Genomic DNA, 15,068 nt, shown 5'->3' with positions numbered 1-15,068 from the left:
CACATGCTTCTGGGCACTGCCGCCTGTGTTGGCTCGGATCCCGCAGACCCAGCAGCAGGAAACATGGCAAGACAGCTGGGTCAGACGGGGCATCTCAGACTTGCTTGTGGAGGTACGCAGGCTGGCTGGGTCCTCAATAAATGCTCCTGCGGGCTGGAGTAACCGTCCGGTGTGAACCTGTCGCATAGCAGGCCGGCACTGCAGAAGCCCTGGTACGTGCCGGGGGAATAAAGAAAGAAACAAAAAACAAAGTGCGAAGACTCCTGGCCTTGAGCAGCCGCCTGAAGAGGTACACCAGAGACAATGAAGCAAGACGAATAAACAGGCGTTTCACACCTGTTTTTTAGCAGAACAGATCCACCGAGGCTGGAAACTTAACAGCACTTGAAAAGTATATAGGAGAAAGAGACAGCACATAACAGCAACGCTCAATGGCTGGTTTCTTTGAGAAAAGAACATAGCAACCCTCCTGAACAGAATCCAGTAACCATCATAGTGGCAGACATCCAAGAAAGAGTTTCAGGTATGAAGAACTGGACAGCATCGAGCCCTGACATGATACATGCTTACTGGCTAAAGAAACTCACAGCACTCCATGAGCGCCTGGCAGCACAAATAAACCAGCTGCTAAGAGATGGGACTCAACGCGAATGGCTTATGGAAAGTCGAACAACACTGATCCAGAGGGAACCCTCAGAAATCTTGCAAAAGGTTGAAAAGTTCAAAAGGGCCGGATACTTTGGCAAGGGACTGTATTTACCTTTTATTGTTATGTGAAAATAATCTCTGTCTTTATCTTTTGCAATTTCTCCATGGTATTCTAACTTTCTGAAATCCTGATTTTTGTGAGTTTTATTAGCTCAAATTTATGTAAAAATAAACACTTGAAATGAATTACCGGTAAATAGTCGACCATGAGCCTATTCTAAGAAAGTTTAATGTTTTTGATGGAATTATGAAAATGAATGTAACTTTCCATAAATGTTCTTTTTGGGCAAGGTCTGTGTATCTATACACAGCACACACCATTAAAAATGATATGTGATCAGATGTTTCCCCCCAAGTGATTACACAATTAAACTACTTTTCTTTTTTCTTACAATATTTCCTAAAAAGCCCCACTTCCCATTTTCTTTAAACATAAATTTGATGTTTTTAAAGTGATTTTTTTTGTTAATATTACGGTATTTCTTTTTATTATTAACAAAGGACATCTTATCCATTGTGTAAATTTCACTCATTGAATCCATCTTCACATTCAGTATTTCTTCCTGGTTCAACTTTCCCACCCTTAAGCGAAAAAATACTCCCTAATCAGTCAGGCCACCAAAATTACTCAAACACCACAGTCCCCACTCAGTGACCTGTACAGGTAATCAGTGATAAGGAAAGTCACCTCCATCACTGAGGACCCCCCCCCCCCCACCCTTTCCATCACTCCTTCTCTCTCCTGCCTTCAGGCAGAAGATAGAGAACCCTGTTTGCCAGGACAAACAGCTACAAAAAAATAATTTATTCCCAATGCAGTCACTCTGCCTAATTCCCAGTAGTGCTAGTTTTAAACTTTATGTGGATGTGTAGTATGATTTTTATGTATTTATCATTTTTAAGCTATTTTAGTTATTTTAAGAATGTTATTCATTAATTAATTTTTATACATTCTGCTGTGTTAAACAATTAAATTCTGTAAATTCTAAAGTTTATCTGTCTGTCTGTCTAAAAATAAACCTTCCACAATTAGACAGGCCTCCAAATTGCACACCAATGCAAGCGTGCAGACATATTCACACACACACAAGGCCTTGGGATTGTAAAGAACTGTTTTGTTCCACTTTCCTTTACAGAAAATCTTTGATAGTTTCTGCTAGCGGGAAATGAACTTTATCTGAAATTTTGAAACAGATCAGTGCAAAAAGATGTCAAGATAAGAGGAGCACCTTAAACCTGGCAAATCGTTATTTTTGAATTTCACATTTACTTTACAGTCAAAAATAGTCGAAAATGTGCAAAATAGATTGCCCATACTATTGTCATTTCTTTGGATTTTGGTCATGTTCTGTTTTGAGTTGTCCCCCTGTTCCAGTCACACCAGATTTGTGTTCATGGCTGTTTCCTTTTCTCTAGTCTAACTTTTGAGTTTTTACCACAAGTTTGGTCTTCTTGATTTTGGATCCTACACCACCAGTTCTTGACATTTAGTTTATTTAATTCAGAAGGATTCTCATATTAAAATAACGAGTTCAGTATTTTAGCTTACAACAGTTCACTTAGTCCCTAAATCAAACCCTTTTACAGTAAAAGTATCAACCTGTTTGTGTGTACCTGTGGCAGGAAAGTCTGATCATCTAGGATGCGGAGGATGCCACATGGCCTCCCAGCAATCAGCTCCAGACAGGGACTTAAGTTCTTCAGTGGCATTGGATACCACTGAATATGTTCTGCATTGTATTCTTCCTTCATTGGACACATAGACAATCTCAAATGAACAAACACACTAATGTTGAATCCAAAAGTTTCTGTTAGTTTCTACCACAGGCACTGACCAGCTCTTGAGAAATCACTGCTTTATTGACAAAATGCTGAAGCTTCTCATTGGCAAAATTGATACAAAGTTGTTCGAAACTGTTCATAACCAGATCCTGTAAGGAAAACAGAGCGTCAGTGAATCCACTTCCATGTAAAGGAAAATTTAAGTTTACATTTTGAAAGAATACAGGCTCTAAGGCAATACTGACCTCAAACCCATAGAAGTCAACAACACCCACACAGCTGTCCATCTCTGTGGGACTGAGCCAGTCATTGATCTGCTCCAGCAGCCAGTCAAACAGCACAGAGTACAATGCTTTGGCAATGGCATCTCTAAATAAGAAATCAGAAAAAATAGCTTAATATATTAATATCCATCTTTTTACTTACAGCTGCAAGAAAGGCATGTGAATCCCTTAGGAATACTTGGATTTCTGCATTATTTTGTCATAAAATATGTTCTGATCTTCATCTAAGTCACATGACCTGATAGGCAGTTTGCTCAAACTGATGCAACACAAAAAAGTATGTTTTTGCGTTTCTATTGAACAAAATGTGTAAACATTCAGAGTGCAGTGTGGAAAAATAATGTGAACCCCAAGGCACATAACTAACTGAAGCTAACTGAGGCTAGGAATTGGTCAGTCTGTAATCCAAGCAATGAGATGAGGCTGGAGGTGTTGGTTAAAGCTGCCCTGACCTTTTAAAAACTCACACAAGTTTTGAGTTCACTGCTTTCAAGAAGCATTGCTTGACATGAACCATGCCTTGCGCAAAATAATTTTCAGTGGATCTACAATCAAGAACTGATGAATTGCATGAAGGTAGAAAGGGTTACAAAAGTATCTCTAAAACCTTTAGTGTCCATGTATCCATAAATGGGGAAAGATTCAGTGCAGCGTTCCCCAGCGCATTCGCGTTTTAATATTCACATCTTCACATAATCACTGAATGTACATTCAAAGGCTTGTATAAGACTTTTGCGTCTGAAGAAGGTGCTGCCGGGGAGGAGGGGAGCAGAGATGAAGAAGGAATTTTTCAAAGCTATTTCCACTGGTTCCTGAATTGCTACCAACTGTGCCAATGCACAGAGAAATGGCATCAGCTGGCTAAGCAGTAGCCAGAAAATATCCTGATACATTGAGAAAGATAATTATCATCTGGAGCAGGGCTTTAATATGGTTGAAACCGGCCTCTTCTGGAAGAAGATGCCCTCTCGCTCTTAGCTGAAGGAGAAGGAAGCACGGGCTCCTGGATTTAAGGCACAGTGAGAAACAGAGACACTCCTAATGTGCACTATAAAGTACACTATGGTAAAGTTTATTGGTCTGAATTAAAAAAAAAAATCTTCGTGTTGAGCAATATTCCAGTGTTCTCTAATAAATGTTTTACAAAGTCGCAGAAATGTTTCAGAAGGGTTTTTGATAAGTAAGGATCAGTGACATTCTTTGACTGTGGGGGAGGGGGTGGTTCTCCGTGTTTGATGATTCTGCGTATTCGCTGGTGTCTAACCCATGCGAATATGGGGGGGAATACTGTACTGTTGCTACTCTTCCTAAATGTGGTCATGATGATTGAAAGAGTACAGCGCAGAATCCTCGATGAAGTAAAGAAGAATGATAGAGTGTAAGCTAAAGACTTACAGTAATCTCTATCACATTTTAATATTTTTGCTGACATACTATACTATAAGAAAATCATTAAAAAGGTATGGATTTCATGGGAGGACACCATAGAGGAAGCTATTGCTGTCCAAATAAAAAAACAATGCTGCACATTGTAGTTTGCAAAATAGCACCTGGATGTCCCTCAGCACTACTGACAAAATATCCTGTGAACTGATAAACGCAATGCCATATGTGGAGAAGAAAAGGCTCAGCACACCAACATCAAAACCTCATTCCAACAGTGAAAAATGGTGGAGGGAGTATCATGTTTTGAGTTTGCTTTGCTGCCTCAGGGCTTGGACAGATTGCTTTTATCGATTGAAAATAAATTCCCAAGTTTATCAAACCATTCACAGGAAAACCTAAAACAAACTTTTAACCAACTGAAGCTCAACAGAAAATGAACAGGACAATGACCCCAAGCATAGAAGTAATTCAACAAAAAATAGCTTAAACAATAGCCCAGTCAAAGTCCCAACCTCAACTCAATTGAGATGCTGTGGCATTACCTAAAGTGTGAAATGGGTTAGGGTAAGGTTCAGAAAATGTGACAGCAGACATAGCTGGTAACTCTGCTGCCAGAACATGGGTTGTCCAATAAGAACAGGCAAGACCGACATTCCGCAATGACCCAGATTCATTACATTCAGATTCAGAAAACTCACTGAAGTAACATCAAATTTAATAGAAATAGATGAGCTTGTCAGAAATGGAAAAAAACCTGTTGCCCCTAATGTTTGATAATTTCAGCAAAAAGCAGGCGTCCAAATGTACCATCAACTTGACACCTTCAATAAATGTTCTTGCAGTGATTACAAGAAATCTGGATAACCAGCCTACTAATTTAATCACATCAATTAATTATGTACTTCCCATATAGGTCACATTGAAAAACATTCACCATAGAAATGAAAAAGTAAAAAAGGAAGACATCCAACATATTTGCATAATACTGTTTCCTAACTGGGTCTTACCGGGATTCTATGGCACCTTCAACAGAGAGTGGGCAGTAGATTCTGTCGTAAGTAGTCTCCTGTGAATGGTAAAAATCAGTTACAAGCCTGTTCTTCAACAGCCCCTCAAGTCATATTTAGCAGTAGAGTTCAGTAGTTCACCAGGAGTGCTAATATGACGATTGTTGTCATTAAATTTGAGAAGATTTATATGAAAACTTTTCAAGATACATTAATTCTAATTTAGAAATTTGGCCTGATGCTGGCGAGAGAACAGGTCAACTCACTGACAGGTTTCATTATTAAGGTATTATTTATGTATTCAACAAATAAACAATGTGTCTGACAAAAACTTGGTTAACAATTTTATGTAAATCATTTTCTGGAGGCAAATATCCCTAGGGTCAGAATGACCCCAAGGGTAAAATGTGTTAGTAATATCTGAGGATAGTACAAGGGTTAAAGCTCTCCAGTGTCAGCTCTATCTAGCAGTCGCAGTCCTGTAAAATCCCACGAATCCCACACTTAAAATCCATTGACGGGTGATTTGACCACAGGAATGCAAACAGTGGCTAACATGACAGCAGTGAAACACACCACATGGCTTTAGAGATAAAATAACGGTGACGCTGGGCAAGCAAAGCTTCAATGTTTTTGTAGGTAAAACTCTGTAAGCTCACACATAATGTACTTTTCAGGTAAGTTCTCCTGTGCACAAATGACCAGTTAGTTTCTCATGCGCACGAGAAACCAGTTCTACTTTCTTTTTTTATTCTATGTCTCTTTTGCATATTTCAATTAAGGGGCAAAGATTTTGTTTTGATCAGCTGGAAATGTTTACACACTGAAATATGAGAAAACTAAAAAGAAATAAATTTTTAACGTAGTACACCAATGAAAGACAGGGCATAAATGCTCGAGAAGACACTACTTACTGTGACTCTGTGAGTAATTACTGTCTGTAAGGCATCTGAAGAGATCTGCAACAAAGAGCCAACCCTTCGAGCCTCAGATTCGCTAAAGAGACGCGCCACCTCAAACGAGTCACTCTGAAATGAGATTACCTTCATGCATCTTAGCATTCCAACTTTTGCATATTGTGCCACAAAAACACACAAATGCACACCTCATATGCACTGAAACATATGTTGCCAAGCTGCAAAATGCAGGAAAGGACGGCCCAGATAGTGGAGATCTGATTGGCATGTAGACCAATGGTCTGAAAACACTTAACCAGGAGTTGGAAGTCTTGTTTGTCCTGCTTCCCCTTCAGCTCGCAGGCCCCACCCTGTGAGCATTAACAAAAATAAGTTGCCAATGTTTGATGGGTGGAAAAACAATGAAAATGAGAAAAAATATATAATATATTTAAATGGCAAGTGTACTTGGTTTAGGTAGTAATAGGTTTCAGCTCCTTGTAGATAAAAATCCTGCATTTCCCATTCGTTCATGCCGGCCAGAAGCTCATAAAACACATGGTAGTTTCTTTCCTCGTTAGCCTACGAACAAAGTTAGTATGCAAACAGTTATTGGAAGTGAGCTCTGTGCGTTAATCATTTAAAGCTTAAAAAAGCTGTTTTTTTCATTACAGTACATTTGAAATGTAAATTAACACAATGGCAAAGGGCTTTATTAGAAATATGTCCACCATTAAAGATAATAAAGGAAGGTCCTGGTTCAAATATCAGGTAGGTCCTTTATAGATGGATAAATACTTTGTCATTTTCACTGGTACAACAAAATGTAAATCAAATTTAATTCAACTTGTGTGTGGAGTTTGTGTTCTCCACATGTACCGGTATGTGTGGGTTTTCTTCGATCACTTCTTCAATTACATCTTCATCCCACTGGACCTGCCATTGTACACTTATTTAAGAGTTTGGATAACCCTGTCTGTCAGTTAAACTCTGGCAGATCGGCATCCCCAAGTGCCTGTGGGAATTTACGACAAAAGGATGCGTTCCATTTTGTGTGAACTTTAAGTAACCTCCTGTTACATTTAGAAGACACAGAACTTTTGTTTAAGTTTATCTAACATGCAAAACATTTCTTCACAGCTACAAAAGCAAATGGCTTGGTGTCAACTGGATATTTGTGTAACTGAACTTTTGCCTTCACAAAAGAAAGTGTCTTGACTCCTTTGAGACCCAAACCAAGTTAATATTATTTATATTCTTCTTGTTGCAGTTTTGTAGTGCGATAACAAAAAATGAATGGCAATCAGGTTAAAGTGTAACAGAAGACTGAATTACTTAATTACCAAGTGCTACAGAGAAATTGTTACTTTGTTGTTGCTAATTATTCTTGTTGACAGTTCTGCCCTTACATTTTTCCTCTCTATTACAATAATTGAAACTTGAAGTTGATACTTAAAACATTTATGTTGAGTTTATATGAAGTTAACACTATTAATATTTATATATTGTTTTGTTGCAGTGTTTTGATCATTCTAATTAATGTTTACATTTTTACACTTCAATATTGTCTCTCTATTATAATTTTTCATTTGTAGAACTATACCAGCAAACTAGAAGTTTTACTGTCAATAAAGATTTGCAAAGTTATTGCTGGCCAACTTCCAACTGCTCTCGACAGTCATGACAAAGAAAGATTATTATTATTATTTGTTGTATTTTTAGGCAGCTGGGGAAAATATAACATTTACATATTAAATATTTTAACTGGCAAAGTAATTGGAGTTGTTTTGCTGAGTGAATCTTTTACTTTTAGGTGCAGTAATTGAGTTATTAACTTAATTACTTTCTGGGCAATGTGACTATAACTGATTACTTTTTCAAAGTAACACTGCTCCACACAACCACAAGCTAACATTAATGTACCAAAAAAAAAAACGGCGAGCAATATCGAAGTCATCCAGCTGTACAGTTTTGAGCCAGATGCCATCTCAGATAGAGAAAACGTAGGCATTAATGGATCTACAGTATTTGTCTTCAAGTGGAGAATTTAGAATTGGAGCGCAGAAGGGAGACTATGTCCCACTCGTTAGTTGCTGCATCACATCCTAACCTTCTTCAGATCGCAGGATTTTGTCTGCTCCTGATCCATCACGATATAAAGTCCCCCAATGACAATTTTTTTTTTTTTTTTACTAAAAACGTTCCCAGTGGTGTTTTAATCATGATCATGAAGTTTTCACACCGAACCCAAAAGCTGCATTCACACCGAACCCAATTCGCGCCACAGAGGCGGCTAGTTTCAATGTTCAGTCAATAGTGGAGACGCAACCTGAGGTCTGGGTGTGCGATTTGAGCTGCAGTTGCGGTGCAAAGGTCTGGCAGCAGCGCAATTATTAGCAGCGTGGCGCAATTTGGTACCAGTGTGAATTAAATTGCCAAACAGTGCCTGTCCAGGCTACTCTTGGGCGAAGTAATTGTGGAGGTGAACAGGGATCCTATACAATGTTCATGCATATACTGTATATGAAACATGCTTGTTTGCTCCAAAATGAACAGTGAAACCTATGTGCATTACACGATAAGACATGCTGAGGTCAGCGGCAAAGATGTCTGTTTTTCCAGGTCTCTGTTTTGATTCTGTGTTGTGCGTGGGAATATCTTGCACGAACAGACACAGAGTCTAATGACGTAATTCACATGTTGCCTTGCTGTACAATAATAAAGCTTTTCTGCTTTGGGGGCAGAAAGAGAGCGGAAAACAGTGGAGCCTTCCTTGGTTGTGTCTTTGCATTTCTCCCCCTTCGCAAAAGGTTTGAAATTGTATGAAGACTCTTCTTAGATTTTTTTGTTTTCCTAACTGCACATTAGATTTTTGGTGTCCTGAACCATCTGAACCTGCAAAGGTCATACAGGGCTGCAACAGCAGGTACACCGTTCTCGGTATGTGAGCTGTCAGCCAGACAAAGACTCGCTGGAGGATGTGGAGCCTGCCTGCTCGGGCCTCCTGAATTTCATAATATTTTTCTTATTTTTTTATCAAGGCAATACTAAAAAGAAGGTCCCCTGATTTTGTTCTTGTTTTTATTTTTACCCTCTCTGGTTAATGCGAGCCAGCAACCCTTCAAACTCAGTCAGAGAGAGAGAAATGCGGAGAACACATTTCACACACCTAGGTGGACCAGGGAGTTAATTGGACTTTAAGTTTGATTTTAAATACGTGCAGCCAAACACCAGCCTTGGACCCACTTAAGATGCACGCAGGGAATGCAACAATGTTCCATCTTCTCTTCTCCCGTATCTGAGCTGATGTGCACGGGCAAATCAGTGAGCTTGTGCAATGCGCATGCTCTCCTGGGCTGTTGTGACATGACTGAGAGCAATTTAAAAGGAGAAATACTCAGAAATGCAAAAATGAAATAAGCTGTTATTACATTTGTTTTCTCTTATAAGAAAAAGACAAATAACACACGTACATGTCAAAAACTCAAAAAATGTGATTTTCATGGAAGGGGGGACTTTAAATAAAAAAAAATACTCAGTTTCAATCCGAAATTTTTGTATTTATCCTTCACACAGAAAAAATGCTACCTAAGCATGTTAAAAACACAATTTTCATTGGAGTAGGTCTTTAAGCCTTTAATAAGTGACTTGAACACACTGGAAACTGCTGGTAATCATTTGAGCGAGCATGCATTCTTGGGTTTATGGAATCATTTAGTGCACATTATATCAATGATTTTTGTTAAACTAACAAACTGATAAATGAAATAAAGGACTAACTGCAAGTCAAAGATTTGGAGTATTTTGCTCAGATGTCCTACATTCTTTTAAAGGTACAGAAAGGGGAAGTTGTGACAAAGGGGTAGAGCGGTCAACCTCGGATTAGAAGGTCATATGCTTGGTTCTTGCTTTGCCTGCTCACGTGCTAAAGTGTCTTTGGGCTAGACAGTAAAACCCATCAGTGAATGGGACCTGTGACTGTAAACTTTAATTACGGTAGAAAAGTGACATATAAAATACAATTTATAAGCAATATTTTGATAAGAATTCATCCAGAAGCACCACTCACCTGAAAGACTATCCTGGATTTCTCCAAAAGATATTTGGACATGGAGGTTCCAACAATGGCTCCACTTTGCAAGACACAATAGTTACACATGATTGCTGTGGGAACCCGAGCAATGTTCTATACTTTAGGACTCTATTTTGTGGGGTTTTGATTGATCACCTTACTTGAGAATGTGAATGTGGAGATACTTCCCAAAGCGGCTGGAATTGTTGTTGAGAATGGTCTTGGCATTTCCAAAGCTCTCCAAAATGGGAAAGACCTCCATAGGCTCATTGGGGAAAACACAAAACCAAGTAAGTCAGACACAAAGTCAGAGGAGCACCATCTGGTTCTTTTCAGACCAACCATAATAGTTTATGTTAAAACTTAAGCGAGCTACCTGTCGAAGATTGTTGTCTTTTTTGTGATACATTGAGCTCAGGTAGTGGATGATTAACTTAGTAGCTTCAGTTTTCCCTGACCCGCTCTGTCCACTATACCAGAGCAGAAAAAACATTCAAAGATAAATTCATTTCTAATTAAAGGTGTCACAGTATGAAAATTTCATTGTACATATAATCTTTAGGAGTAGAATATGCAATACATAAAAATTTTAAGTATTGTGTTAAATATTGAATCAACTATTAATACTTTAAAGGGCCCACATCATGCAAAATAATTTTTTGTGCTTTTAAGTGTATTACATTGTTAATTCCTATTGAAAAACAACCCCAAAGCACTATTTAGATCCATTCACGCAATTCTGGTTATTCCTCTGAAAACCTGTGCTCTGACCCTCCTAATCCATGAAAACACGCAGGTCCTCACATTTGAAGTTGATAAGTGAGGAACAGCCCCTTCCAGGAAGAATCCATGCTGCCAGCACCGCCCCCCGGCCACCTTTCTCCGCGGACTTAGCGATCATCGGCCAAAGACTTTCATTTTTTTATGCCCAATATGCACATCCATCTTTCCAAATAGTCAGATGTTGTTTGTTTTCATGGGTGAAACACAGACACGCTGCCAAGGATGGCTCTAGGTTTATGTCATGAAACATAAAAAGGTGGATAAATGTGGAAAGATTTCATGTAATCCATGGACACCAGTGAAGATCACAAATCATTGAAGAAAAAAGTTTCAGAGCACTGTCTATTTGGTCTAGATGACCCAACTCCCAACGTTAAAGTGCCTAGGACAGTACAAGGGTTAGATAAATACTAAAACTGATTGCCACTCCATTTACTGAGGATGAAATAAATGAATAATGTTGCTGTCCAACTGTGGAAAATGTATATCACTATAATTAGCAAACTAAGGAAAAAGTGAAAGCATTTAAATGTACATGCATTAAAAGCACGATAACATAATGAACTTACATTAAGTTACTCAGTCCCTGTCTCATGACAAAAAATAAATAAGCCAAAATATGATTATTTTTTAATGTTAATGGTTGTGAAATTCTTAAAAATATTGAGGGTATTTTGTTCTGGCATGTCCGAGCCTCTTGCTGTAGGTATGACATTACCATAATTGCAGTACTTTTATCCATCCATCCATCCATCCATCCACCCATCCATCCATCCATCCATCCATCCATCCATATTCCTCCGCTTATCCAGGACCGGATCGCGGGGGCAGCAGTCTATGCAGAGATGCCCAGACTTCCCTCACCCTAGCCTCCTTCTCCAGCTCCTCTGGGGGGATCCCAAGGCGTTCCCAGGCCAGCCGAGAGATATAGTCTCTCCAGCATGTCCTTGGTCTTCCCCGGGGCCTGCGCCCAGTGGGACATGCCCGGAACACCTCTCCAGGGAAGCGTCCAGGAGGCATCCAGACTAGATGCCCGAGCCACCTCAACTGGCTACTTTCGATGTGGAGGAGAAGTGGTTCCAATCTGAGCTCTCCGCGGGTGACTGAGCTTCTTACCCTATCTCTAAGGGAACGCCCAGCCACCCTGCGGAGGAAGCTCATTTCAGCCGCTTGTATTCGGGACCTCGTTCTTTCGGTCATGACCCATAGCTCTTTACCATAGGTGAGTATTGGAACGAAAATCGACCGGTAAATTGAGTGCTTTGTTTTTTGGCTCAGCTCTCTCTTCAGCACAACGGACCGATACAGCAACCGCATAACTACGGACACCGCTCCAATCCACCTGTCAGTCTCACGCTCCGGTCTTCCCTCACTTATGAACAAGACCCCAAGGTATTTAAACACCTCCAGCTGGGGCAGGGATACTCCACTCACCGAGAGATGGCAAACTACCTTTCTCCGGTCGAGAACCATGGCCTCAGATTTAGCTGTGCTGACCCTCATCCCAGCCACTTCACACTCGGCAGCAAACCGCCCCAATGCACGCTGGAGGTCCTGGCTCGATGAAGCCAACAGGACAACATCATCTGCAAAAAGCAGAGAGGAAATCCTGTGGTCCCCAAACACAGACCCCCTTCGGCCCCTGGCTGCGCCTAGAAATTCTGTCCATAAAAACTATGAACAGAACCGGTGATAGAGGGCAGCCCTACCAGAGTCCAACGTGGACCGGGAACAGGTCTGACTTAATGCCGGCTATTCGAACCAAGCTCCTTTTCCGGTCATACAGAGACAGGACAGCCCTCAGTAAGGCTTCCCAGACCCCACACTCCCAGAACACTCTCCACAGGATCCCATGGGGGACGCGGTCGAACGCCTTCTCCAAATCCACAAAACACATGTGGACTGGTACTTTTAATTTCAAACAAACAGAGTTGTAACACTACTTCAACTTTGACCTATTTTCCTTGTCCTAAATTAATATGAAAGCACTTTTTTAAGTTAATGCCAAAATATATTTAATAAAGCTCTTGGACCTGTTGTTTGTGAGCTAAATAATATTTCAAATATATTGGAAATGCTTTTGTATTTCTTTGTACTATAGTTCGTATTATAGTTAGTGATGCCACAGTTGTCAGAGGTGGCCATGGGGCAATGGTAGGGCAGTCAACCTCTTATAGGAAGATTGCAGGTACGATTCCCGCCTTGCCCTCCCATATGTAAGTGTCCTTGGGCAAGACACTGAATCTGGCGGATGGTTGGCGCCAGTGTTCAGCAGCGGAGCAGCCTTCAGTGTGTGCATGTGACTGTGACTATGAAGCGCTTTGGGCCTTCAAGGGAGGTAGAAAAGCACTTAACAAGTATATGCCATTTACCATTTGATAAGAGAGAAAATTTAAGATGCATACATCTAAAGTCTGGGCAGTTAGTATGTTGCAGAGGTAGTTACTTGAAACTATGACTTGGGTTACACTCAAGTCTCACACAGAAATTTAAGGCTTGACTTCAAGGACTTGAGGTTCAGGGCTTGTAATCAATGTTTATTTGTTTATTCTAATTTTTTTCTTAAAGACATCCTTGTCAAGTGAAAAATGGCTTATTTACAATACTTTTGCATTGGGATTGTAGAAACAGCACCTGCCTGTTTTTGTGTTCCTAGAATATGTTTAAAATGTGTTTAATAATGATTTGTGACATAAACAATCATTTTATCTGTATCTTAGGTGTTGTGTCTTAGTGTGAAATTAAAAGCTAAAGACTTGTTGCCTAACTTGAACACATGCAGAGACTTTAGACTTTACCTGGAATTGCAAAGAGGAATATGTTAGAATCTATAGCTAAAATAGAGAGCAATTCAAAAGTTAGTGCTAATGTCTCATTCTTTATATGTTCAATTGAGTTACTTTTTTGTTCATGTAGTTAAAGAATCTGCACAACAAAGAAAACATTTGTTCACTAAAATTTAGAACTCAAATTCATTCATACACATAATCTGTGTTTAACTAAACAAACAAACAACAGTTGAAACAGGTTAAAATGATTGTTGTAGTACCTGATGATGATGCATTGTTCCTGTGTGGAGGCTTGAGAAAGCTTGAAGGCTGATTCCGCAATGGTGTACACATGGCTGCAACAAAGAAAAATATGACCGCACATCAAAGCAGGGAAAACAAAGGTCACATGGTGCACACTAAAATTATAAAGTCAGAATTTTAAGACTTTGAGAACTGTTTGCTCACGGAGGGTTTGCTTGCTGCTCTTTGTCTTTGTATCTGATCCTCATCTCCTCTGTGTAAAGGTTTAGAGGTTTGTAGGGATTTATGGACAGCAGCATGTTTCCAATTAATGTCTGTGAAAAGAGATTTAGTACGCAGTTAAAGAGTATAGGCAATTATACATTTACTGAAAGACAACTTCTCTGGTCAATTCAAAAGCATTTCAAGGTCCTGGAGTGGCCTAGCCATCTCCAGATCTTAACCTCATAAAAAATCTTTGGAGGGAGTTGAAAGTCAGTGTTGCCCAGCAACAGCCCCCAAATCATCACTGCTCTACAGGAGATCTGTTTGGAGGAATAAGACAAAATAGTAGCAACAGTTTGTAAAAACCTTGTGAAGACTTATAGAAAATGTTTGACTGCTGTGATTGCCAACAAAGGGTATATAACAAAGTACTGAGTTGAACTTTTGTTCTTGACCAAACACGTATTTTCCTCCATAATTTACAAATGCATTCTTTAAAAATATTTGAGGTATACATATGATGAAAATTACAGGCCTCTCTCATCTTTTTAAGTGGGAGAACCTGCACAATTGCTGGCTGACTAAATACTTTTTTGCCCCACTCAAAAGTAGCTCACATGCTGAAAAAGTGTGAGCACCCCTGCTCTAAAGCAGTGGTCCGAACCCCTGGGCCGCAAACTAGTTCCGGTCTGTGGGCCAATTCGTACCAGCCCGACAGAAAAAAATGCATGTTAACTTCTATTGTTTTCATTTTGTTTAATTTCTGATACAAAATAAAGATTTGTTTTAAACAACCACCAGATTCTGTTCACCACATCTGTCTGTCTCGACACCTCACAGGACTTTAAGCAGCTGCTTGGACCGCAAAGCTTGTTTCTCCACGCTTAAAAGCTAACAAAAGCCAAACAATGAAA

At 39.6% G+C, this 15,068-nt stretch overlaps 1 protein-coding gene across 1 annotated transcript in view; it reads right to left on the bottom strand.

Moving 5' to 3' along the window:
• The window catches only part of myo15b (myosin XVB), an 86,143-nt gene extending 71,894 nt beyond the window's left edge, over nucleotides 1-14,249 (bottom strand). The window contains exons 1-12 of the mRNA XM_023949806.1: nucleotides 14,155-14,249; nucleotides 13,968-14,042; nucleotides 10,512-10,605; nucleotides 10,297-10,400; nucleotides 10,133-10,196; nucleotides 6,532-6,645; nucleotides 6,273-6,434; nucleotides 6,082-6,195; nucleotides 5,168-5,226; nucleotides 2,736-2,859; nucleotides 2,544-2,639; nucleotides 2,323-2,454 (exon numbers count right to left, since the gene is read on the bottom strand). Coding sequence (XP_023805574.1) covers nucleotides 2,323-2,454; nucleotides 2,544-2,639; nucleotides 2,736-2,859; nucleotides 5,168-5,226; nucleotides 6,082-6,195; nucleotides 6,273-6,434; nucleotides 6,532-6,645; nucleotides 10,133-10,196; nucleotides 10,297-10,400; nucleotides 10,512-10,605; nucleotides 13,968-14,042; nucleotides 14,155-14,249 — 1,233 coding nt within the window. The remainder of the gene's footprint in view (nucleotides 1-2,322; nucleotides 2,455-2,543; nucleotides 2,640-2,735; nucleotides 2,860-5,167; nucleotides 5,227-6,081; nucleotides 6,196-6,272; nucleotides 6,435-6,531; nucleotides 6,646-10,132; nucleotides 10,197-10,296; nucleotides 10,401-10,511; nucleotides 10,606-13,967; nucleotides 14,043-14,154) is intronic.
• Nucleotides 14,250-15,068: the final 819 nt, after the last annotated feature.

The sequence above is a fragment of the Oryzias latipes genome, chromosome 19 (genome assembly GCF_002234675.1).
Source record: "Oryzias latipes chromosome 19, ASM223467v1".
Lineage (NCBI taxonomy): Eukaryota > Metazoa > Chordata > Actinopteri > Beloniformes > Adrianichthyidae > Oryzias > Oryzias latipes.
Note: the sequence above shows the minus strand (reverse complement) of the source record. Positions and strands in the feature narration are given on the sequence as shown.